This window comes from Argiope bruennichi, chromosome 8 (assembly GCF_947563725.1).
Source record: "Argiope bruennichi chromosome 8, qqArgBrue1.1, whole genome shotgun sequence".
In the NCBI taxonomy this organism is placed as follows: domain Eukaryota; kingdom Metazoa; phylum Arthropoda; class Arachnida; order Araneae; family Araneidae; genus Argiope; species Argiope bruennichi.
The window spans coordinates 72,836,887-72,862,705 of NC_079158.1; the positions used below are offsets into that span (position 1 = coordinate 72,836,887).

The 25,819-nt window shown below is 27.9% G+C and overlaps 1 protein-coding gene across 1 annotated transcript in view; it reads left to right on the plus strand.

Moving 5' to 3' along the window:
• The window catches only part of LOC129981535 (two pore potassium channel protein sup-9-like), a 160,616-nt gene that overhangs the window by 126,498 nt on the left and 8,299 nt on the right, over window positions 1–25,819 (plus strand). Inside the window, exon 3 of the mRNA XM_056092407.1 lies at window positions 24,641–24,958. Within this exon, the coding sequence (XP_055948382.1) occupies window positions 24,641–24,958 (318 nt within the window). The remainder of the gene's footprint in view (window positions 1–24,640; window positions 24,959–25,819) is intronic.

Here is a 25,819-nt window from a genome sequence, read left to right on the forward strand (position 1 = left end):
CCGGGCATTATTAGAGAAATCTAAGCCTTACCTGTGAAAACAATTTCAGAAATTCTCGCTCCTAGGAGCAATTTTCTTAGCTCTTTCACAAAGTTTTCATGAATTTTATTAGAAAGCAACTAAGACGCTACAGAGCTTGGATATTGCTTCAACTGGGGATCTAGCGATTTTTTTTTTGCTCATTCTTTTAATGTTGTTGGAATGCTTTTCTTGTGGTTCATGTTCTTGTAGTTCTCTTTTACATGAGTGAACTCAATAGAATATTTTATGCATAAATCTAAACATCTTCATTAAAAGCGGATTAAAATACATAATTTAGTTTCCGAAAATACTAAATTATCTTTAATTAGTAAATATAAATTAAAACTGGTGAATGATTTTTAGCATAAAAAAATTAACGATAAAACTCTCTCTATGATAAAATGATAGAGCAGCAAATTTTTTTCTAAGTGATGCTGACAAACAATCACTTTGCTCTGTAAAAGTCTCACTTCTTCCATGAACGGCATTACTGTAAAGATAATACATAAATATTATATATAATATACATATAATCGTTTGAATTGTTTACTGCTCTGTATTCAAGCAAAATAATATTTAGTTTGAGGATACATTGTAACTAAAATATATAAAAATATGTTGCTTTATAGGAAAAAATACAATATATTAGTGCTACCATGAAAGATGCATAAAAAATCTATGAAAGGAAATTTCTGATCTTTTATATTCCATTCGATCTATCTGCGGATATTACCTTTATTAAGCATATGCAGAGTTAGAAACTTCTATTAGTACATATAAAACCTGCCTTGCGGTTATGCTTCCGGTCATGGTACACATGGTATATGAGTAACAGGAACGTTTTTGTTCTCATTGTACTGCATGGTATGAATATCTTTCAAAGAAATAAATACACGATTTCTACATCAAAGTTATGTATTATATTTTCTTAATTCTCTTACGTACGGTATATGAATTTCAGTTCCATGTAGCTACGTGACTCTGTGATATAGATTGGAGCACTATATTATATATATATATAAAAATATATTGCACATATAAAAATGAATCAATGTAAATTTAAGACTATGTAAATGAAAAAGTGACTTTGCACATGCCAACTAATATACACGGTGCCTAATCTAATCGCAGCCTAAATGCTGATGCTGATTTCTTAGCTGTTAGAAAACACATCATAGATTCCAATTATTTAGATTTTCCGATTCCTGAATCAGTAACTGCCGTTCTGAAAAGAGTGAGATATTTAAATATTTATAGGTCCTATTATTTGAATTTTTATACAATTTTTATTAATTATACTAAGAAAAATATTCTTTGTCGCACCAGGATTTTAAAGAAAAATAGTTATATTCTTTGGAGAATAAAACTGATCTAATTATGATACTCTAAATTTCAATCTACGATTCACTTTATCACCCACCATCCTTTGAATGATGGATTTTAATCGAGCCGACTATTGAAACACTTTAAAATAATTTTGAGTAGTGATATTTAAAGTTTCATATAGTAGTCAGTTTTAGTCACATAAATATGAGTTTTCCTTCTTAAAAAAGTTAGAGTATCAAAAATATTTTGCAAAATATGATTGATGAACTAGGAAACAAAATATAAATCTGGATACTACATTTTTTTTTCAAAATTTTACTAATTCAATCGACTTAAAGCACTTATTTTTATGCTGTTTAAAGGAATCCTATTTAAGTGATTCAGAAATTGACTACTAGTTCAAAATTTGTATGGACTTTCTGTACAATAATGTGAAAACATAATGTTGTTCTAGTTTGAGATTTTTGAAGTCTCAAAATGCACTGGTGGAAAAGTGACTATTTATCGCTTTTAAGGCATCATTTTTTTTCCGATTTCTTTGAGCTGAACGATTTTGAGATGGGGGAAGAAAAGAAAATCATCGCTTTTCGAAAAGTTGACGATTGTGCAATTTAACAGTTACGTGATCATTCCAAACCAGTTTAAATTGGGTTTTCGAAAAAAAAAATTAAATAAAGTTTTGGGGCTCGAACAATTTTGCGATGGGGGAAGAAAACCATTGTTTTCTAAATATTGCACATGTTAACCTGATAGTGATAGTGATTGTTTAAAACCAGTTTAAATTAGTTTTTCACGAAAAAGAATTTTGCTCTGGAGAAAGAAATTTTAGAACTTGATTGATTTTGAGATGGCCAAAAACTATCGCTTTTCTAAATGTTGGTGATTGCGAAATACGAGTCACGTGAAAACATGATGTTTTTCTGTCGGATTGGTAATATATAACTTTAAAAAAATAATGTTCTCGCAATTGAAATTTCGCTTCAAATTTCCAATAGCAGATGTCAGTTTTTTATTACATGTTTTTTTACTTACTAGTAAACTTTACACATGTTCAAGTAAGACTATTCTCTAATGAAGTTTTAGGTTAAAATTGTGATTGAAAATAAAGTGGGTATTTTTCATTTTGTGTTTTAAATCTAAAATTTTAATACTGCATATTTATTTATACGGAGAGTATAAATAAATATCGAGAGTATTATGGAGAGTATAACTTTTTTTTAAATTTTACATGTTAGATCATATAGTTAAAAAGTATTTCTTAAATATATCGAAACATAAATATACAGCGGATTTACAACTCTTCCATCCAATTTTATTTTATTAATTCACTTATTTATTTTTTATTTTTCAAAATTAGTTTAATTTTAATAAAATCAAGCAATTTCTTATGTATTTGTTTTGAAATATATAAAAGAACCCGAATTTATATCTTTTTTTTATTTCACTTATTAAATATGTTGATTAAATATATTTCCGGAATGTCGCGTATTTCATTCCAAGTCAAAATCACAAAATTTTTTTAAATACATTTGATCTTTTCTTTTCTTCGGCAAATGGTAATGAATGTTTATTTTTAGTTTGTTATCCATGTTTATTCCTACATTTTTCATCGTTTACATAATTAACATTACAAAAAATTGCAAATATACTTGTTTCAAAAATAAGAAAACGTAATGAAATATGGCTAGCTTAGGACATTCAAGCAATTGTGTATTAATATGTTAGAAGATCCATAATAACTACTTAAATTTAATTTTAGGTGTTATTCTTTTTCCTAATTTTTCTAAGACAAAAAATGATTTCTAAGAAAAAATGATTGTAAATATTAATGCTTTTAAATATTACTTTCTAAAAAAGGATTTCTAAGAAAAACTAATTCGATAGAGGAAATATTAAATCTATATATCCTTAGAGAATCACGTCTGCTAAAGATAGAGCATTAAAGGTTTTAATATTCATGCTTCTAGCAACAATAAAATACATTTATATGTAACTATATACTCTTTTTTAAATATATATATATCCATATTTGAAGCATTTCCCTATTGAAACCTTCGAATGAAGCATCAGTATTTTTGAGATCAGGTTATTTTAAGTCAACGTTTGATTTAGGATTAAGTTCATGAAACACGACCGCATTCTGATAGCAAATTTTTTCAACATGGGCTTTACATTTTTTAATATGCATTTTAGCATATATTAAAAATTTGAAAGAAAGTTCATTTATAAGTATGCTAACTTTGGTGATAAAATAGCAAATAATACGGGTAATGATGATAAATATATGATTATACATCTAACGAAGCAATGGTGTGATAATTACGAAAAATAGTGGAAACTCTATGGTTAAAGAAGTACCATTTTTACTTATTCTGCTTGTAAATATTACGTTTTTATTTAAAATTTTCCCTATGTTAATCATTGAATTCTTGCACAATAAATAATACTATGTTATATTTTTTTCAATTTTTTTTTTAAATCTTCCGTTTAGATTTATCATGTAGTGATCAAACTCCATTTAGAGGAATTTTTTAAGTCAATGTAAATGTTTGTATTTTGTCTTTTTAGTGTAATTTTATTAGCACATATAGGTGTCTCGTTAATGATTCATCAGCCAGAACAGGAAATTAAAATACAATTGAAGAGGTAAAGGTTCAATTCTCCTACCTAAATATGGCATATCTTTATTATTTATCGTTATTGAATTTCTATGGTTTATGCTTTGCTATTTGACCTATTATTACCCTTTGAATTATGCAAATGCTTATGAAATATAATAATTCATATGTAGATTGTATTAATATTCAATAAAATTAATTGTTAGAATTTCTTTTAAATGTATTCTGTAAAAAAAATTAGATTAAACTTTCGTGAATTATTTATTTCAAAGTTAATATCAAGTTATGATTTAAAAAGATTAAATATTTCAAAGTGATATATCCATATAATCTAAAGCACCCTTTATAAAAATAATATAATTTAATGTTCCCTAGCAGTATTATCCTTTCTTTGCTCTCATTTTGGCAAATTTATGCAATTATCTAATTCAAAAAACTTCATCAAAATACAATCTAGATCCAAAATAATCATCTTCCTACATTAATAACGCATAATCACACCAGAAACAAGTTAAATTCAGACTCAAGTTCAATTACGCAGTTAACAATGATTGATATTGCAATCGAAATTAATGTATTCTTATAATTACACATTATGCATAATATTTCATCCATTTCAACGCAAGGAAAATATAAAAGAAACAAGAATGAATACATTGAATAGGATGATGCTACCTTTCCTCATCAATCACAATGCTCAGACAATCATGTCAACACGAGTAGATGAAAATAAGTGCTTAATCCTGGAACTCATATGAAATGATTCATCGCAATCCGTCACTGTTTATTTCCGTGTGCACTTAATCATCCTTTTGTCTTTTTTGGGATTCTGCGTCATTCTTTAGAGCAATTAAATTCGCAGTATAATCGATCATCATCTGTATTATTATGTTTAAATAATGATACTCCAAAATATTTTTTTATTTATTGATTTGTACATATTTTGCTTAAAAGATCTGCATTGGTAGGAATTGGACTTTACATACAGAGTGGATGGAACAGGATGTTCATGCATGGTTTAATACCATGGTTATCAAATTCAAAACAACAGTAATTTTAAAGTGAATTTTGTATAAAACAGTTTATCAGAACATGAAAAGATTTCATATATAATAATTCTTATCACAATATAATAAGATTTTATATGTAATAATTTTTATTACAATATGATGAGATTTCATTTATTATCTGCTCACATAGTAATCGAACTTTACATACAATGTGGATGAGATATGTTGTACAAGGTTTAATACCACAGTCTATTGTATTCAATATAACAGTAATTTTCGAGTGCATTTTGTGTATGAAACAGTTTATCAAAATATAATTTCATATATAATAATTCTTATCACAATATGATAAGATTTGATTTCCTATCAGCTCTGATAATAATTTGCCCCTCAGGGGCTCACCTACTATAGGTGAGTACGGGAGTCCCAATCCCGAGGTTCCCAGGGATCTTTACTCCCTTTACATTTTACTCTCCACTATGCCTTCTGCTTTCTGCTATTTTTTCCTTCCCTCGACGGCAAGCGAGGGAGCTCTCCATGAGAAGCTGTTGCCACTCTGTTTGCTTCTTGCTTCTCATGGACAGCCAAAACCCCACGTGTTGGCCGTGCGTGGCGACCCATTAGAAAGACGGGTGGTGCACTGTGGTCCCCTGTGCATCAATCAGCTGGTATGCTAACCATTTGGTGAGTCTGCTAGGGATCAAGCGAAGGGGTTACTCCTTGGGCTTGGCGTTAAGGGTGGTCACTGTCCCCGGGGGTAACTCCGAGCGTATAGGTTCCGGCTAGCACCAAGGTAAGCGCCGAGGCTGGGAATGGCCAGAGCCGGTGGCTGCCTTCCCTTGTTGGGCTCCGTGGTGGGCGGTGCCGTCGGGCCTGAAAATTTAACAATGTCATATGGGTAAATCTAAACGTTCAAACAATGCATCAACTTTTCAGAACAATTTTCCACGATTCTTTATTGTTCATCGAATTTCAGACTCTAAAGAAACATTCCACGGTGTGTCTCCTTTTCTTGTTGAAAAGGGTATTACTGGAAACCTAGGTGAAGTGAAATCTATTAAGAAACTCAGATCTGGCGATCTTTTGGTTGAAGTTGGATATGCCAAACAAGCCAAACAAATTTTAAACATTAAGTCATTGTCAACTATTTCCGTAGAAGTTAATCCTCACCTATCATTAAACTCATGCAAAGGAGTTATATCATGCGGTGAATTGTGTAATGTTTCGATTGAAGAGATTATTGAAAAACTAAAAGATCAGGGAGTGACCAATGTGAGACGTATTACTGTAAGGAGGGATGGCAAACTCTTAAACACAAAGCATCTTGTGTTAACGTTCAATTCTTCTAATTTACCAGATTATATTAAAGCTGGATATATGCGTCTTTCTGTAAGAACTTATATACCAAACCCTTTGAGATGCTTCAATTGCCAAAGTTTTGGACATTCAAAATCTTCTTGCCGCGGGACACTGACATGCGCCCGTTGCGCAGAAGTCGGCCATGACAGCACTAACTGTACTGAAGCAGAGAAATGTGTTAACTGCAAGGAAGATCATGCTTCTTTTTCCCGAAACTGCTTTTCTTGGAAACAAGAAAAGGAAATAATTTCAACAAAGATAAAAAATCAAATATCTTATCAGGAAGCCCGTAAACTTATTAAGTCTAAACTCCCTAAAGTTGGAAATAGTTACGCTTCTGTCGTCCAAAAATTATCCGCAACCATATCCACTCAGTGGGATCCAGCTGATATAACTTCTAGCCCAAATACACTTCTATGCACTTCTGCTTAGAAACCATCTCCATCAACTAATGTTAAGAATTCTTCCACTGAATCTCCTGCAGTAATCTGCGAAGATGTTCCCACTTTACCTGATTTAAGAGGTTTTCAAACTGTTACAAATCGGAAAAAACTTAAAAAAGATTCTCCATTTAAAGAAAACATTACTTCTAATGTAGAAAAAATTACTAAATTTTACACCACCTCCCCTCGTTTAATACCCAATTCTGTGGTAATTAAAAATGCAGCTTCAACCATGAAGGTTTCTACTACTGTTTGCCCTGTTAAAACTCCTTTACCTGGTACTTCTAATTTTACAACTGTTTTCCCTTCGGATGAAATAAAGAATGTGCAGTTTCAAGAATCTGATGCCGATGCTGATATGAGCTCCACCTCTGCGTCTGAAGAGGATATAATTGAACATAATATGTCCGAGGATTTGGAGGGCTCGCCTCCCCCACTCTCTAAAAAACACGAAAAGAGGAAATACATTATTCCCACAAAACACAAAAATATATAGCTTTATCGCTGCTTTTTTCCCGACAGGTTTCATTTTTTAACTGTTAATCTTAATTGAACATATGTATATTGAAAATTCAAATTTTTCTAGTTATAATTTTGTGTTTTAGCATTTTATCTGCATGGCTTGCATATTTGTTTTATTTATTATTCTTCACACTTGAGATTTTATACATTTTTTGGCATCTTAATATTTTACAACTTGCACTTATTTTTAATAGATTTAATTGGCTTTAACAAGCTATATTTTGACTTTTAGACTTCAGTTTGAGAAATTTCAAAGTGATTTTAGATTTTAATCCCTGCTACTACTATACCACCATACGTTATAGCACCTTGATCTTGTATATCTACCATATGTTTGGCGCAGTATAGCCAAATATGGCTCTTGCGCCAATAAAATCAAACCAACCAACCAACCAACTGATAATAATTTGACTTTATACACAATGTAAATGGCTGTGCATGCATGGTTTAATACCATGGTCTGTTGTGTTCAAGTAAAAGTAATTTTCAAGTGAATTTTGTGTATAAAACAGTTTATCTCATTATGATGAGATTTCATATGTAATAATTCTTATCACAATATAATAAAATTTCATTTCCTATCTGTTTTGATAGCAATTTGACTTTATATACAATGTAGATGGGATAGGCTGTGCATGGATATGCATGGTTTAATCCCATAGTCTATTGTATACAAAACAATAATTTTCAAGTGAATCTTGTGTATGAAACAGCTTATCACAATATGATAAGATACCATAATACCTTAATTCGTATTAGCCTAATATGATTTTTGGATGAGATGGTGAACTTTGTAAAGAATAACGCAGCATACTTAAAATACACACAAAAGATATTTACATTTCACAAAGCAGTAGAATCTCTTCTAATAATAAAGATGTGCGTGCATGTGTATTTGTGTCTGTTTGCTCTCTACAGGCCAGACTGTTTTATCTAGAGCAGATATACAAAATATGCAACTTAAAGAGATTTTTAAAAATTTAAATTATAATTTTGGCTTAATAAAAATTCAACGATGTTTTTTTTTGTGATAATTTTTAAAAATATTGCATAAAAATAAATTTTACACCCCTTAAAAATTTTAAATACAGTTTTTTAATAATATCAATTTAATAAAAGTTTCAAAAATGTTGGATTTTTTTTTAATATTTCTCTTTTATCTCCCACAATATAGAATGAATTGTTGCCCTGGACCTTTAACCATTGTTCGATCAAATATTTAATCGCATGATTTCCACACATTGTTGAAAGCTAAAGAAGGATTCTGTTTTGGATTAATAAAAATTCAACGATGTTTTTTTTTGTGATAATTTTTAAAAATATTGCATACAAATAAATTTTACACCCTTTAAAAATTTTAAATACAGTTTTTTAATAATATCAATTTAATAATCGGGTAAACGTTTCAAAAATGTTGGATTATTTTTTTTAATATTTCTCTTTTATCTCCTACAATATAGAATAAATTGTTGCCCTGGACTTTTAACCATTGCTCGATCAAATATTTAATCGCATGATTTCCACACATTGTTGAAAGCTAAAGAAGGATTCTGTTTTGGATTAATAAAAATTCAAAGATGTTTTTTTTTTGTGATAATTTTTAAAAATATTGCATACAAATAAATTTTACACTCTTTAAAAATCTGCTCAGTTTAAACTATATATAGAAAAGTTACAATATCATGAAATTTAGAAGATAAAGGAATTGCATATTTACGTTTTTAATACTGCTATGTTACTATGAAGCTATTTTCATTAGAAATATTAAAATACACAATAAATCAAATTTAATTAAGACAATTAAACTATATGGCGTTAATTTAAAGCAATTTGGTAGACTCATGGGTATGAAGTTATATCTAAATATTCTGAAATTATTATATGAAATCAAATGTAACTAATATACACGCTGATTTAACAGTCATTTAATGAAAGGATGCATCAATCAAATCTGAGTTCGAAAATGAAAGCATTTAATTTTAACCAAATTTATAAAACATAGAAATATATTCAAAACATATATTAAGCAGTTTATTATAATTATAAGAAGAAAAATAATAAATGTGTGTATGTTTGTAAGTGAAATATGCATAAAATGCATATTTACATTAAATTTAATAATCAATGTTTTTAAATATTCAAACTTTTGTCTTTTAAAGTACTGAGTGGTAAAGAAAATTATTATTGTGTATTATGTTGATCATTGTGTACTTTTGGATTGTGAACTTCAGGCGAACAGAATATGAAATTATGAAAAAGGATATGAAATTTACAGAATAATAAATTATGAAAATATATTGAAAAGGATCAATGATATTTAACAAATATTTTTCCCTGAAACTATTACTGCTATAAGTAATGGAAAGTGAATCTCAACTAAATGAAAACAATTACTTGAAAACAGCAAAAAATGCTAAAAAAATTCAAATATTTGATAATTTATTTAGGTATATACCATTTAACGAATACAAAAGATTCATAAAAATGTTCGTAAAATGTGCAAATACTTTATATTTCTTCTAAGTATTTCAGAGATATTTCATATAAGTAAAAAAAGGAACGATTATATTTTAAGAATATTTTAGAAATTTTGAAGCAAAAGATGAAGCTCTTTTCAAAAACTACATATTACACTGACTTGATTTATGTTTGGAAGGCGTAATACACCATAACATATGAAACTTTTTAAAATGCATTTTCTTTCATTTTAAATAAAAAAAAGTATTTGGAAAAAAAAAATGCTTAGCGCCATGAATATGCATAATATTCCCTTCCTATCTTGAACATTTTTTTCTTCCAAGAAAATAAATCTTTGTTGCCTACTGAGCAAACAGCTGAGAAGATTGAAAATAAGCTTTAGAAAATTGGCTATACTGAAATAAATCGAAATCTTTCCAACCTGCAGTCTCTCTCATACATCATCCACTTGGCTTCCTCAAACTTTCTTTACATTCTCGAATAAAACTCTTTTCAACTCGAAATGCACACTGAAAAGCAGAACCAAAGAAAAAGGAGCTGAAAAAAAACCCTGATTTTTCTCTTTCAAAAGAACGAACTTTTTTCTTTTTTTATATTATTCACCTACAGTTGTAAAGTCATCTGAGTTTGAAGCAGAAACCCTGCTACATGTGTAGCAGAAAGAATGAAACCTGATTTCGATAGTTTTGAAAATTTGTTCTCCGTTGCGAATGATCTGTTTAGTTTTATGTGTCACTAAATCGGAATGTCGAAATCTTCTGAGTTGTTTTTGGGAAAGTAAAATTCAAATTTTTGATTATAGACTGAATAAAATAAAGAATACTAATATTATATTAAACGAACTTTTATAAAAAAATTTAATTTATTGATTTTTTCTCGCTATAAATTACAAACTAATGAACCTAATTACCAATTCATTTTTTAAAATGCCATTGCATGTAAAATATATATTGATTGCTTTGAGTAATATTTTAAACTGAATCAAATTGTTCAATGAAGCCTAAAAATGATAAAGAATACATTTTCACTTAATTCAAAATATGGCTTTTTTTATTTGGCTCATGTTTCTTTAATTAACTATTATATTTTTAACAGTTAATATATATTTTGCTTATTGTTGTAGCTAATTATTGTTACATTAATTTTGAAAGTAGTGTTTTTATCATTGAAAAATATTATATTAAATCTTCTGTAAAACTTTCGTCAGTTAGCTCCAATTATTCAATGTTAATTTGAAAATAACTCAGATCTACTGAAAAAGATCTTGTATTAATATCATAAAATTTAATTGATATTATAAAATTTTATTTAACGTATTTATAATTTCATTGAAGAAAAAATAGCCAGAACATATACATTAAGTTATTTTAATTCACCGGATACATATATATTTTCGATTTCGTAAGTTTATACTTCTCGCTAACAATTTAGAAATAAGCTTTTGGTTCATATATTAAAGAGAGTGCGTTATAAATACATACAATACTATGCATATGTGTCGCACACATGCATTGTACGTATATGTGTACGCTCACTCACACACACACACACACACACAGTATGCATTTTCTTAGGTCAATCAGATAAACTTTCTAGTTAAATAAATGAAAAGTGAATTATAAAAATAAAGAAAATCAGTTGACAATTATTCTGATTATTAAATTATTAACCTTGCATTTTAAAGCTATATGGTATTTTAAACGAAATGTATCGTACAACTTATTCAGGAAGAATAAAATCTTATTTCGATCTTCTTTGAAGACGGTTCTCCGATGCAAACAGTGCAACTTTTGTGTATCATTGAAATGTATTCTCAAAAACTTTTTGAATTCCTATGAATTCAGAATTCAGAATTTCGTATGCAAATATACTGAATGGGATTTAGAAACGGAGTTTTGGAACATTTTGATTTTTTTTAGGAATTTGCGATTTATATTCAGATCGAAGATAAACTTACAGCTGACGAAAAGTAAAAAGAAACTAATAGAATTTTTTAGAACGCCATTTATGTAATCCAAACATTTTTGGCATTGTGCAATCATTATTTCAATGCTTTATTTTTGAAATCACTTATTTAATTTCAAAATCTTTTTTTTTTTCAAAAAAAAAAAAATAGATACGGGTGTAGAAGACACTTGAGCACTCGATCATAGGAAAAAAGATGTATCTGTGTAATCTGAACTATTGCACTTTTGCTTTATATTTCCTTTTATTTAATATTTAAGCTTTCATAATCTTCATTTAAAGAATAAACCTCTTAAAAGCATTATTTACACATATTATTAATTTAATTACCAATAAATATTTGTCTTTTTAAAACATAGATATGCAATTATATTCAGAAACGATTCACGTCAGAGAATGCAGCAATTTAATTTTTTTGAAGTAATAATATATTTACAAAGATTACTTTTGAAAGTCAAAGATGGCAGATATTAATGATATCATGTACAGTATTTCCATTTATTAAATTACCACTTTCTAGAATTTATTTTTGAGCACGTTTGAAATGAAGAAATAAGAGAAATAAAATATCTTTCATTCTATAACACATATGACAATTAAATAAATGCATTTGTCACGTCGTGGAACACTTATATTCATTCATTAATATCCTCCAATTTTCAAGCGCTGAAACGTTATCGGATGAGATAATTGTCTTCAACGTCTTTCATCATTAATATCCGCAGATTCCATAAATTAAATATATATGAAATATCAGTTACACGAGGTTGGGAATTTGATAACCATGGAGCGATGTCGGCATCTAATTCAAAATTCCATGGTTACGATTACAGCCGCGTTTATTCTAATTTTAAACCATCAGAACGGCTAGGCAAGTTTAAAGCGTCAATTGTTGGTGTCACTCATTGTTAACTGTAATTTGCTAAACAGAATTGGAGTGAAGTTTCTATTAAAGTCATATAACAATGAGGTCTTTACAGCTTTCAACAGAAATCTCCCTGAGAATTGCCATGCAACAAGAATTTAATATATTGAAAATTGAATGAATAAAAATAAGATGTAAGACATGGTATTAGGCTTTTCTCATACAGCTCTCGGATTTTTTTTAAAAATCGAATTTGAATTTACCAGAAAGAACTTCTTGATGCTCACAAGAAACTAAAATATGCCTTTATTTGTTTTCTGAATTCTAATTATGTAGTCCTAAAATGCCAGTTAGAGTAGAAATTTAACTAGTTAGAAATAATTTTTGCGAAAAATGAAATTCAGTCTTGTCAGAAATAATAAAAATATTTGCTTTTAATTACTATAAAATTATTTTTTTATGTTTTAGCTTAAAATCTCTAGAAAAAAAAATACTCATTATTATATAATCTGTAAAAAATTACAAAAAAAAAAAAATGAGGGAGACTTTTTTTCTGAAATAAATATATAACATTTAAAAATCAAATTCTCCATTTTTTAAAGTTTTTGTTATTTTTTGATACAAATATTTAAAGATAACATATATTAATTATTAGTAGTATATTTCTTGTTTATCTTAATCTGCTAGAATTTCTCTCGTTTCTTTTCAATAAAATATATTCTAAAGAATAAAAAATATTTGTGTTTGTTAATGTAAACGATTTAATTTACACATGAGGCCGTAAGAAATAATTACGCTATGGTTACTATTTTTTTACAAAAGGTAAGACTATGCATTTTCCTCTGTAAATCATAAAAAAAATCATTGTCCATGAGCAGGAAAAAAAACCCAGTGATTTTAAGTTTGTTATTTGATATAATTTGATTTTGGTAGAATTAATTAAATGTAAATAGAATTCCGATTTTGCTTCATTTCAAAAATAACTCTGTATTCGATTCTGAGTTGTTTTTACCAATAACTTCAATAAATGATCTACATTGCTTATGAGAAGATGATGGCTATCATTTGTTAATTATTTTAAAATTATGAAATCTGCCAAAATTCCAAAAATATGGATATATAATTCCTATCTATTATGGATATATAATTTCTATCTGTTATGGATGATATATAATTTCTATCTATTATGGATGATATATAATTTCTATCTATTATGAATGATATATAATTTCTGTCTATTATAGATTATATATAATTTTTATCTATTATGGATGATATAAAATTTCTATCTATTATGGATGATATAAAATTTCTATCTATATTTCCTATTGTGGTATTTTTTCCACTGAAAAGTACTACAATAATTTAACTATACATACACTAAATCATGAAATGCTTTTTGAACGTTTCTTATCTTCGATAAAAAGAAAATATTGATAAAAATTCTTTATTAAACATTGCTAGAAAGATAAAATACACAGGATAAATAATAAATATACAAGATAACAGATAAATAATATATAATAAAATATACAAGATACTCGAGTCTTTAGCATCAAATCATTCATATAAAAGAAGATTCCCGGAAGGCCAGATTATTACTGTTGGCGTCTCCATTTGACCAGTGGTCTGTGAAGAGAACCATCCCTTTGTGCACAGGACATATAAAAGCGAGAACTAGCCAAGATTTACAAATGATGTAGATGGTCCGATCTACTAACGATCATAAGTATCTCCCTCTCTGAAGATGAAAAGAATCATCTACACAAAATGATGAATGCATGACCAGTTCAGATTTTATTTCTAGCTATTCTTTATCTTTTATCTAGTACACTGAAGTATTCATGGCTATCATATATCAATATAAGAAAAAAATACATTTTTTTTTCTTTGCTGTAAAAAGTCCCTGGTTTTATTTCCCTTTCTATTAAACCTGTGATTTCTGATAACTACTATATTATTTTTTGAATTTTTATTAGGAAATGGTGAAGTGGCATTTGCAAAAAAGAATTTACTATAGATCATATATTAAAGGGAAAAAGAGAATTTATTCTCGAACGGAAAACACCTTTTTTTTTCGTACAGAAAACTGTATATTACAGAAATCTCGTGCCATTTATTTTCATTACTGAAAAATGTAAATCACCAAAGTGAACACTTCGAAAATGTTTTTAAAGGCTAATGAAAATGCACGTTATTTTACACAGCATAAAAATGATGCATTAATAAGAAATGTCTATATCCAACATGTAAAAATGAATTTTTGTTTAAAACTTCGCCAATTCATTGCTTACACTTGCGTGAACGTTATAAGCATGATACAGTTATTACCATTGAATATACAATTATTACCATCATTGAGCACAATAAAATTTACGAACAAATCGTTACAAATTACAAATTCATGTGCTTCACAATCTCAAGATCAACATGAGGCAAGAACCAAAAGACAACGTTTGTGTGCTATCCGATCAAACGTATCAGAATCAAAAGATCAATATGCTGCAAGAATCCAGGCAACTTTTCTTAACAGAAAATCAAATGGAGAATATATGCTTATTCCACGCATTCCCATTATTCCCACTGATATGCATTTTGATTTCAAAAGACTGCAGCTCCCTATTCATTCACAGTGACCATAAACAAGGCACAAAGTCAATCACTTTCAAGTGTTCGGATTGAACCTAGAAAATCTCTGTTTTTCTAATGGTCAGATGTATGCTGAATTCTTACGAGTCGGACAGAAAGAAATTTGTTTTTGATGAAGGCGAGAAAATAAAAGATATTGTCCCTAAAGCCTTTCAATAACAATGTAAAAAAATAGAATAAATTTTATTTATATTTCTATTTAATATATCATTGAATTTCAATGAATGTATTCATGGTCAACAAGAATATAAATATAATTCTTTCTATCATTCCTAATTAAACAAGATAACTATTTTAAACAATACTTCCAAAATTATTTCTTCTGTGGCAGCAATGCGCCGGGTCCAGCTACTATGTTATAAAAATCAAATATATTTTTTAATCGAAAGAATACTAATGAATTTGAAATTTGATAATAAATATCCTTTTGTTTAACCTAATAAAAAATATAAAACCCCGATATAAACCAATTAAAACCAAAGACATAATTCAATTAAAAATATATATCTTAACAGTAATTTTTAATTAAAAAGTACAACTGTTCTTAACAAATCACTTTTAAGCATTAATAGCCTATGATCTTTTGTAAAAAATGAAATTAGTAATTCTTGTTCAATCAGTTTCACCTATTAACATAATCTAAACATATTAGAAATTGTAATACCTACATGGAAAGTCAAAATAATTGTCACAAGCTTCCTATTTTTTTAATTCAATATCTCTTTTTCGAAAAATTTTCGCTACTCTGAAATATTAAAGAAATCCATTGGGTAGATAAAGAAACGTCTACGATTTTTTTTCCATTGGAAAAGTATATCTATCTTCTCTGGGGATTTCAAATCATTTTCAGATGATAGATCGCTGAGTGCAGGAAATCCAGAATAGGAAATAAAAGAACTGTAGAAGTCTCTTCTAGGTTATAGATACCGTTTGTTGACACATTTCAGAATGTAAGAGATGTCGGAGATGCAGATCCCATGGTTCTTACAAGGACAAAGAAAATCAATAGAGTCAGAAGATATATGGTTCATGACAAAAAAGATTTGTGGCTCCGTCCGAGCAAACCGAAAGTGATTTAAGTCAAGCTGATTTCAGAAACTTGTTTGTCACTTTAATAATGGAAATTGAACAAGAACGTGGTGCGCGGAATTCATATTTCTTTAATAGCGTATTTTACAACCTGTAGGTTTTTCCTCTCTTTATTTATGAATGGAATATCAAACTGAATAGAAACAAAATGTAAAAAAAAAATACTACAATTAAAGGAAAAGTATTTTACCAAAAGATAAAATATAAATATTTAAAATAAAGAACGGATAAATGAATTGTAAAAAATGCTTTGTTGTCATTTATTGAAAATAAAATATGTATTAATTAATGAATTAATCTTTTCTGCGCTTTGATATAATTTCCCTTTAAATTTATTAATAATTATTTGAATTCAAAGAAATTTTAAACGTTTATGTTAACCTATTAAATAATTGAAATTTTTTTCACTTGTTTGTTAACAAGAAGCAGGAAGTGAATTATAATTGTGTACCGCAAACTAAATAGAGAGTTTTTTTATGAACAGAAATGTTTTCTTTATGCACAGTAAATTGGATTATTTATTTAATTATCCATGGTGGGATTTTTATTTTATTTTTATATATCAAAATCCCTAATTAATCAAAAATGAACCTGGTAAAATTACAATATTTGATTTTAAATGAGAATAAAAATTTACGATATTGCTTTTATTACATGGCTGAGCACTTTCAAACAAAAAAATTCACATTGTTGTATTTTGCATGATATTTCATATTTAATAATATTCATTTATATAAAAAGATTATGAATTATTAATAATGTTTTAGGTCAAATCATTATTTCAGTTTTCCTGAAATTTGTCCAAGAGCGATTTTATTCCTCGAAATCCAAAATATCTATATCCTATGATACAATTAGACTCTATTGTCATTACTGAATATTTTAATCCAAAATTAGTTATTTGAAAAATTTGATGTGTGGATTTTTTTCCGCTATTTTCCCGATATGTTACTAAAAACTGAAACTAAATGAAACTTATTAAATCGCAATTTCTGTGACTCAGAGTGTTTATATATGGCGATTCCAATGAAAAAGAATTTTTAAAATGTTGAAGAGCATTTAAAATGAAATTCATTTTTATCTGCATTATTTATAGAAAAAAAATAATAAAACATATGTTTCGATTTTAGAGAAATTCCTAAAATGTTTGGTAAAAGAAACTGAAAAAAGTAAACAGTTTTGTAAACTGAATAAATATGGAAAGATGTTTCTTAACAAAAAACAATCTCATTCCAGAAAATAACAAAATGTTTCCAGTTTTAATACAGCTGAGAAAATTTTCTGAATTTCCATAATAAAACCAAATAAAGAAACCGAAAAAAATTATTTTGAATCTTAAGTCTTCGAGCTTTAATATTTTATATTATTCTATTATCTTTCAAATGAATAAATAGCCTTAAACGTCACAAGAGAAATATGCTAAAGTCATCGAACTAAAAACACCTATTTTCCTACCTTCTGTCTCTTTTGTCTGAAAATAAGCGATTAAATAGCTTCGTGTTCTATTTATTTGATGTAATTTGCTACAACTTCCGTTTTGTTTGCTAAAAAAGGTTTGCTATTTACATGCATTTAAGGGACTGAATAGAACATATTTATCAAATAAAGGATTCTCTTCAAATTAAATCACTGAAGCTTCATTGGTTTCCAATGAAGGCATCTGCATTATTCTTTGGAGAGCATTAGATACCTAAATAAACTGACAAAATTTAATTTGCGACTAATGAAAAAAATTAAAAGTTGATGTAAAATAACGGGATCCCTATTTGAAGCTCTTTCGAATGTTCATTGTGTTTCGGAAATTAATTTATATTCAAATGGGAAAAATAAATTAAATTTTTAAGTAAAGTCAAATTAAAACAACAGTAATACATTTTTTACAATCTAACATTTTTCAAAAATTTTATGCCAGATATGTTGATTTTTTTACACTGTTGCCAATCCGACTTCAAAAATACAATTCGCATATTATTATTTAATACATTTTATATAATCTTATTTTTATGGATTCAAAATAATTAAAAGTAGTAAATATTACTTATTAAGATTGCAATGTTTCTCAGAATAATTTATGACTCATTTAAACTATTTTAAAATTTTCTTTTATATATTCCTATTTCTTATTTCAGTATATAACAAAGAAAGGAGAGTTATATCAATTCTGCTGATGTTTTTATTGTATATTTTGTTTCTAAAATGTTATAAAGAGTAAATATCACTTTAAAACTTCTTAAATAATTTTTTGATTCAATGCTATAAAAAGATTGCTTGAAAAAAATAAGAAAATTAATTATAAATCAGATAACAAATTTTCAGAATTCTTATAAATTTATATAACATGACAAAATTCTCTTTAATAAACCAAACTCACTGCGTAGGATTTCAAGAAATATATCATTCTAGAATTTTGTGAAAATAAATATATATAAACTATTCTTTCCAAAATATCTTTTCTTTCATATTTATTTGTTGGCGTTGAGAGAAAAAAAAAAAGATTCCAGAAGAATTGTTTCAGCTGTTGCTTTTAGTTCTATATTTGTTCACTTCAGTCACTAAAGAAAATAAAAAAGATTAATATTTTTTCAACGTGAAATACCAATAAATAATATTCACTTTTCAAAAAGATCTTTCTCGCAGCAGCATCCATTTTTATTGTGGTATTTTCAGCGATGGATGCAGTAGTGGCATTTTACGGTCTTAGACTGAAGCCCTTCCTTCAATAAGCTTGCGAATTTAGCTTCACATTTCAACATATTAAAACAATCAATATAATAATCATTTATTTTTTTTATTTTATTAACTTTTTGAAATCGTCCTTTATTTACTTAGACTCGTGTCTGCGTACCACCCATATTTGTGCAAACAGAGACATTCTATAAATGTTTAATCTCGATGGTTTCAAACACGCCGAATCATGGTCATAAGATCCCCTCTGATTATGTAGTAGCATTTCATGCCATTCCTCCCACACTTATCGTACAGTAACCTTCCAAGGTATGCCATCTATATTGATGGCTTTATGACATTCCACGACATTTCATTTATTGGCAATTCCATTTAGCCAAATGAGAAATAAATATTAAATTTAAATGCAAAATTGAATTAAAAGGTATAAATAAGAAAATATGATGAATCTGGCCTGAATACTTTTTCAAGGGTCACTTTCAGGCAGGGATACATTCCAGGAATTTTTTCTGTGAGGGGTCTGACTTTCGTCCAAATATTGACCCCTCTTGACCCGAGATTCTCAAGAAATTGAGGTTTTTGGAGGATAAAAATTAATATTTATAAATCAAAGGCATTAAACTACACAAAAATAATAAGGCAAAGTATTATTTAAAAATTCAAACCTAAGCAAGACAGCAGCAAAATTGAATCAAACTGTATTGCTATATCCATTATCAAACTATTAAAAACACAAAAAAATATTAAAAAGTTATAAAAGCAAAGAACTAACCGGTTGAAAGTAAATACTCCAAAGGCTTTCATGAAAAAATATTAAACCTATTATTTGTTAATGGTAATTATAAGTATGGCAAAATAACTAACCATTATTATACCATACGATATATGGTTTAAGTATGGTTAATAGTATATTTGTAAGTTCATTTGTGTTTTAAACGTAATAACATTAGCATGTTACGTTAGCGTCAACATTAGCAACATGTTTATACAATGTATCTTTCTTTTATTAGTTTTGAAGCAAGAAATATTCACTTTATTTATTTATTTTTTTTCATAAAGATTGCTTTAATTTTTGTTTGAAAATTTCAATCCATTTAGGTCATTCATTCACATTTATCCACGCCAAACCAATTTGTTCACTTCCAGAAACTTTCTGACTCCACCTGCGCAATGCCCCGCCTTAAAATTGAAAACCACGCCTTCTTTTATCCCCCCTATGAATGACTCGTTGGCGTAATGTGACAAGTTTCTTTTTATTTGAATTCACAAAAGAATCGGGAATTCCGTTAATTTGTTCCGAATGCTGCATACAAATACTCATACCGCATTTCCGCATTTGATATATATATACTTTCAAAATACCTTTCCCAAATGGAGCAGAGCGAATACAATTTTTAAGGTTTGATATTCAATCTTCAGCTCCAATCCACAACAATTCTAAGATTTTTCTAAATGGACAATCGATATAAGTATGCCTGGTTCTACATAGAATATGTATTCTATGAATTTCCGAGGGAATTCGGTCTGAAATCCAGAGTTCAGACACTAGGCAACCGGGACTTTAACTGTGATAGACACATATATTTAAATAAATAACAAGTAAAGCAGCAGTAACCGTGTCCAAATTTTTGATTAAAAGATACATTTCTTTAAAATGAACATTGGATTGTCTGTCGAAACTCCATTTAAGACTTTTGTTTTCTTCAGTAGAAATAAAGGATTCAGATATCCTCAAGAAAAGCTTACTTATGAATAGAAATAAATTTTATTAATGTATTTTTTTAAATATTTTATTAGTAGTTATATTATTTGATTTATTTTTTCAATTGTTCATTGTTCACTTTACCTTCTCATTACTTCGTTATTATATTTGTTATTATTTTGATTGTCTTATATATTGTCTTATATAAATCCAGAGTTCTTATTATTTTTAACAAAAGCATAAATTCGCCCCTGAATTCAGGCTTTTGTGATTGATTGAATTTCGTTTCCTTATTCTGATTCAATAGCATGCGAAACTTTTTTTTTTTTTGCATATTTATAATGTATTGCTATTCAGTATCATTCCGAAGGAAAACACATTTTTGGATCTATTTACAAGTAAAAGTAAATCACAGCTGGATATAGGAAACAATTGAACTTAAAATCAATCCTTTAAATCCTGTCTTTTATTCTTTTTTTTTTTCGTTTACTATGAACTTGTAATCTTTTTGGGTTTTAATGTCAATTCTGTTATATTTTGCGTAGCTTTTGGATACATTTCGTGCCTTCTTATTTTAGTAAGGAAAGCCATGGTTTCAGTTTATTATGGCAAAAAAAAAAAAAAAAACGCACTTTGTCAAAGGAAGAATGTGCTCATATTACGAATGAACTAATAATCTAAAAAAGAAAAAATGATGATGTTCGGACTTCCCCCGTCCTGTGGAATGATTCCTTTCGCGTACGCTCCATCCTGTACATGCGTCTAGGATAGAGGCCTCCCGTACCAAAAGGGTTAAATGAAAATTAATTTGAGCTTAAGCTATAAAATATTAATATGAGGCTTAAACTATAAAATATAAAGAGAATTAGATAGATATAAACTTTGTGACTTTCAAAGCGGCATAACCTTATAACAATTTTGGATATTTTGCCAAAATCATCTTCCTATGAAAAAAAAATGTTACAGTGATAGATTCATTTTCTATACTTGTGCCTGTTCTTTTAATAAGTTAAAAAATTTAGCAATAAAAAATTCTCAAAATATTTTATAAAATAATTCTTTTGCAAAAATAAGTTGCAATATTGAAAAATAAGTAAAATTTCAGTCATTAATTCCAAAAAAAAAAAAGTATAATTACATAAAAATTTCTTAATCATTCATTGAGTATATTTTTTTGCACTTGTTATTCATCCAAAGTTTTTTTTTTCATTCATCAAAAAATAAAGAAATGCATTATATTATGGAACGTAACTGTTCCTTAAGACTGCATTTTTTGTATCAAGTTGCGTTTCAAATATTTATTATTTAAAATCATTTTTTTTTTATTTTCAAAGATTTAGATTAATGCTTTTTATAATATAATTTCAAAAAATGATACTGTGCCTGGAGAGAGAGAGAAAAAAAAGACATTCTTCATAAAGACTTTAAAATAACGCGTCCTTATTTTTTTTATTTTTTTATTCAGTGTTACTCAAGCTTAAGAAAAAAGTTGGTAAAACTATATACATAATTAAAGGATATAATAAGTTAAAATTTGAAATCCACTTAAATATATTTTTTATACTTCAGGTTCTATAATTTAAAGAAGCAATTAAATTCCATGCCTAAATAGCAAAGTAACTTGTGTTATTATTTTTTTTTATTTGCATGTTATCTTTTCGATGAAGAGTTTTTTTTTAGTGCATTTATAATGAACAGATTCTCAATGATGTATAAAATAAGCAATAAAAAAGAAATTAATTTGAATTCTAATTATCATTCCTCTTGAAGAAAAAAAATACTTTGATTTGCATAAACATTAAAAGATGCTTTTACAACATTTGAAAGATATGTTCATCTTTTCTCTCCGTTTTGTTCCAGAAATCCACATTTCAAGTCTGACTACAAAAACGAGAAATTTTAAATTAAATCTATTACTAAATAGCTTGGAAAGTATCAGGATCTAAGAAAAATAAAAATTCATTAATTCATGAAAAATGCTATTAATTTTTGCAAGAGAAACATCAGAAATGGGGTATCGATAATTTTAATGATTCTAAACGAAAGGGGGATATAATTTCGATTTTAATTAAAATTGTCCATTTATTTCTAACATCAATTTCAACTTTTTCTAAAAATAGACCTCAAAGATTTTAAAGATATCGTTAGCTATTGTAGTCATTGTTAAAGAAAAAAAGTAATCAGACTGAATATTATGATCAGAATTAAAAATTCTGCTTGATGAAGAGTATTTTATGTATAAAAAAAAGAGAGATCATTACTTTGCTTGTTATGTTTATAATCGCGAATATAAAAACATTCCTGCCTTATTGTTTTCGTAAAAACGTTGTAAAATATTTCGAGCCATTCCTTTATCTGCTAATTTTTGAATTTTGAAATAATAAGTTTGCTAACGAAAATTTTGATAAATAAGAAATAAAGTGTAAGATTTATTATAGCCTAAGATATAAGATATAAGATTAAGATAAGATATAACATATAAGATGGAAAAATCAAACATTTTTATAACTTAATATGTAACTCTATATAGTTGAATGGAAATAAATAAAATATACCTCTCTAATTAAATATTATTTTCTCATAATTTTTTTTCCATTGAAGCCAAAATATTTCTAACTCATTTCTTAACATTTTTTAACAATTATAGGGTTAATAATAAATTTTAATTTTAAAAAAAACTATCAATTACAGAATAAATAATCTAAATAATCTTTTAGTTTTTATTGTCATAAGAATATTTTGAAAAAATTCAAAATATTTTTATTTTTATTTCTCTAGTTTGTATTTCAAAAACCAGCATTATTACTTCTAACACGGAATGCAAATTTATGTCTTTTCAATAGTTCTCTTGTATAAATCGATGTAATATTTCTATAAAATATACAATATTTGATAAAATCATAACTATGTAATAAATCACACAGTGTGAATTTTTTTTTTCGATGGGAGTCAAATTAGTTCTATTTCATATCTTAATATGTCCGAAATTACTAAATATATTGAAACTATAGTACTTTAAAAGGGCAGTAAGTAGTTTGTAAGAAACTGTAAATGATATTATAGTGAGACTATAGTTTCATTTACATACCAGATTTACAAACTACAAACCAGATACTGCAAACTACTACAGATACTACAAACCAGATGTAAACAACATTTCCTACTTCTTTTCATAAATATAGTGATATATATGTCTGCTTTTTTTATGTGTTAATAAAAGCATACCAGTACAAAATGATGCAGATTAATTGATGAAATCTCAATTAATATTTAGAATAACAATATATTTTTTTCAAATCAAAAAAATGTTCAAGCATTCCATTAAAAGTGGAATTTATGTGTTTTGATTAATCTTGATTATTTACGTGGAATCATAAGTTCCATGATTAAAAATGATATGACATTTTAAATCTTTCTTCAAAAATGTACAACTAGGTGGCGCTACCAAAAAATGAACAAAATATAGCAAAAGTCGTCGGTAGTAATGCACCCGCATGTCTATTACAGTCGGATAGTACATTATTATAGAAGACACATAAATGCAAGAGATTTTTTAACTTGACTTAACGGCTTGAGAAAAATATTAAATTAACCAATTCAATCTTTGAAAAATGAAATAAGTGAATTTAAATAAAAGTGGTTATTTACCATTAATTTCTAAAGAATAATCTACGATACGATGTTTTAAAATCTCATGCCTATGTCAATCTTATGAAGGATTTAATATTTTTTTCTTTTTTTCACGTATTCATGTTATACGATATATTAAAATAGCTCTAAAAAAGAATGGCATATATCCGTGATACATCTTTTAACATATTATTCCATATCATCTTTGAAAATATCCTGCTACTTGAAAAATGTTCCAATATTACTATTTTCTAATGGTTGCCATTTCTTCTCTCTAGGATACGGCCACTCCACCCCCGCCACCGTAGGCGGCAAAACTTTCTGCATGTTCTACGCCCTGGCTGGCATCCCCTTGGGACTTGTGGTGTTCCAGAGCATAGGAGAGCGACTAAACACTTTCGTCGCTTTCGTACTCAAAAACCTGAAGAGAGTGGCAGGATTGAGAAACACCGATGTCTCGGAGACCAATCTCATCTGTCTCATCTCCATCCTCTCTACGGTTGTCATGACGACGGGGGCCGCGGCATTCTCCAAGTACGAGCGCTGGGACTACTTCGACTCCTTTTACTATTGCTTCATCACCCTCACAACCATAGGTAATGGAGAGCTTGTTTATTTACCTGAAAGATTCCCATTTAGGGCACTATTCGCTGGGGGAATAAGGGACGGTGAATCGATGTGAGGATAAACAATGGGAATTTTTTCCCTCGTCTATTGTGCAAATGATCCATCGGATATTGTGGGCTATTTAAGAAACGTTTAGAAAGAATTTCAAGATTCCAGAAATTAATAAAATTGTGTAAAACATTTTTAAAAGAGAGAATAGATCTCTAGAATCCATGCCTAAAATTTCTAAATGTAATTTGGATATACTTTTCAAACCTTATGAATCAAAATAAAGATTTCTGAAAAAAAAACTCGTTATATAGAAAGTTTAATAATGCAAATATATATTATAAACTGTCATTCTTTTCTTATTAAAAGAAACAATGCATTGTCTAATTTTAAGGATGAATGAAGATGTAAAAGATAATTTAGGATAGGTTAAGATAAATTAGGACACATGTAAGGACGGAAAAATCGAATTGTTAAATAAAGAACAATGATAAAAAAATGATTGCTGAAGCAAATAGTAGCTGGAAAATAAAACATGCTTTGCTTACCGCGAATCTCAAAATGACAACATCTAATACTAATAGCACTGCAAATCGAACGACAGAAGAGTTCTTTCTTTCAAGTAATAGTTCTATTATTTAAAAAAAAAAAAAACCCATGAAAACAGATCAGCAAATATGACTGCAATGCTAAGGCATGGGGTGAAAGCGAATGCTGCTTGAAAGTGATTTGCTATATCCCATTAGTTCAACACAATCAAAAACATTCTACTTTGTGATCACACTGTTGAATTTGGATAAATCATTCATTGGTCACAAAATATTCGTTGACAACAACTCATT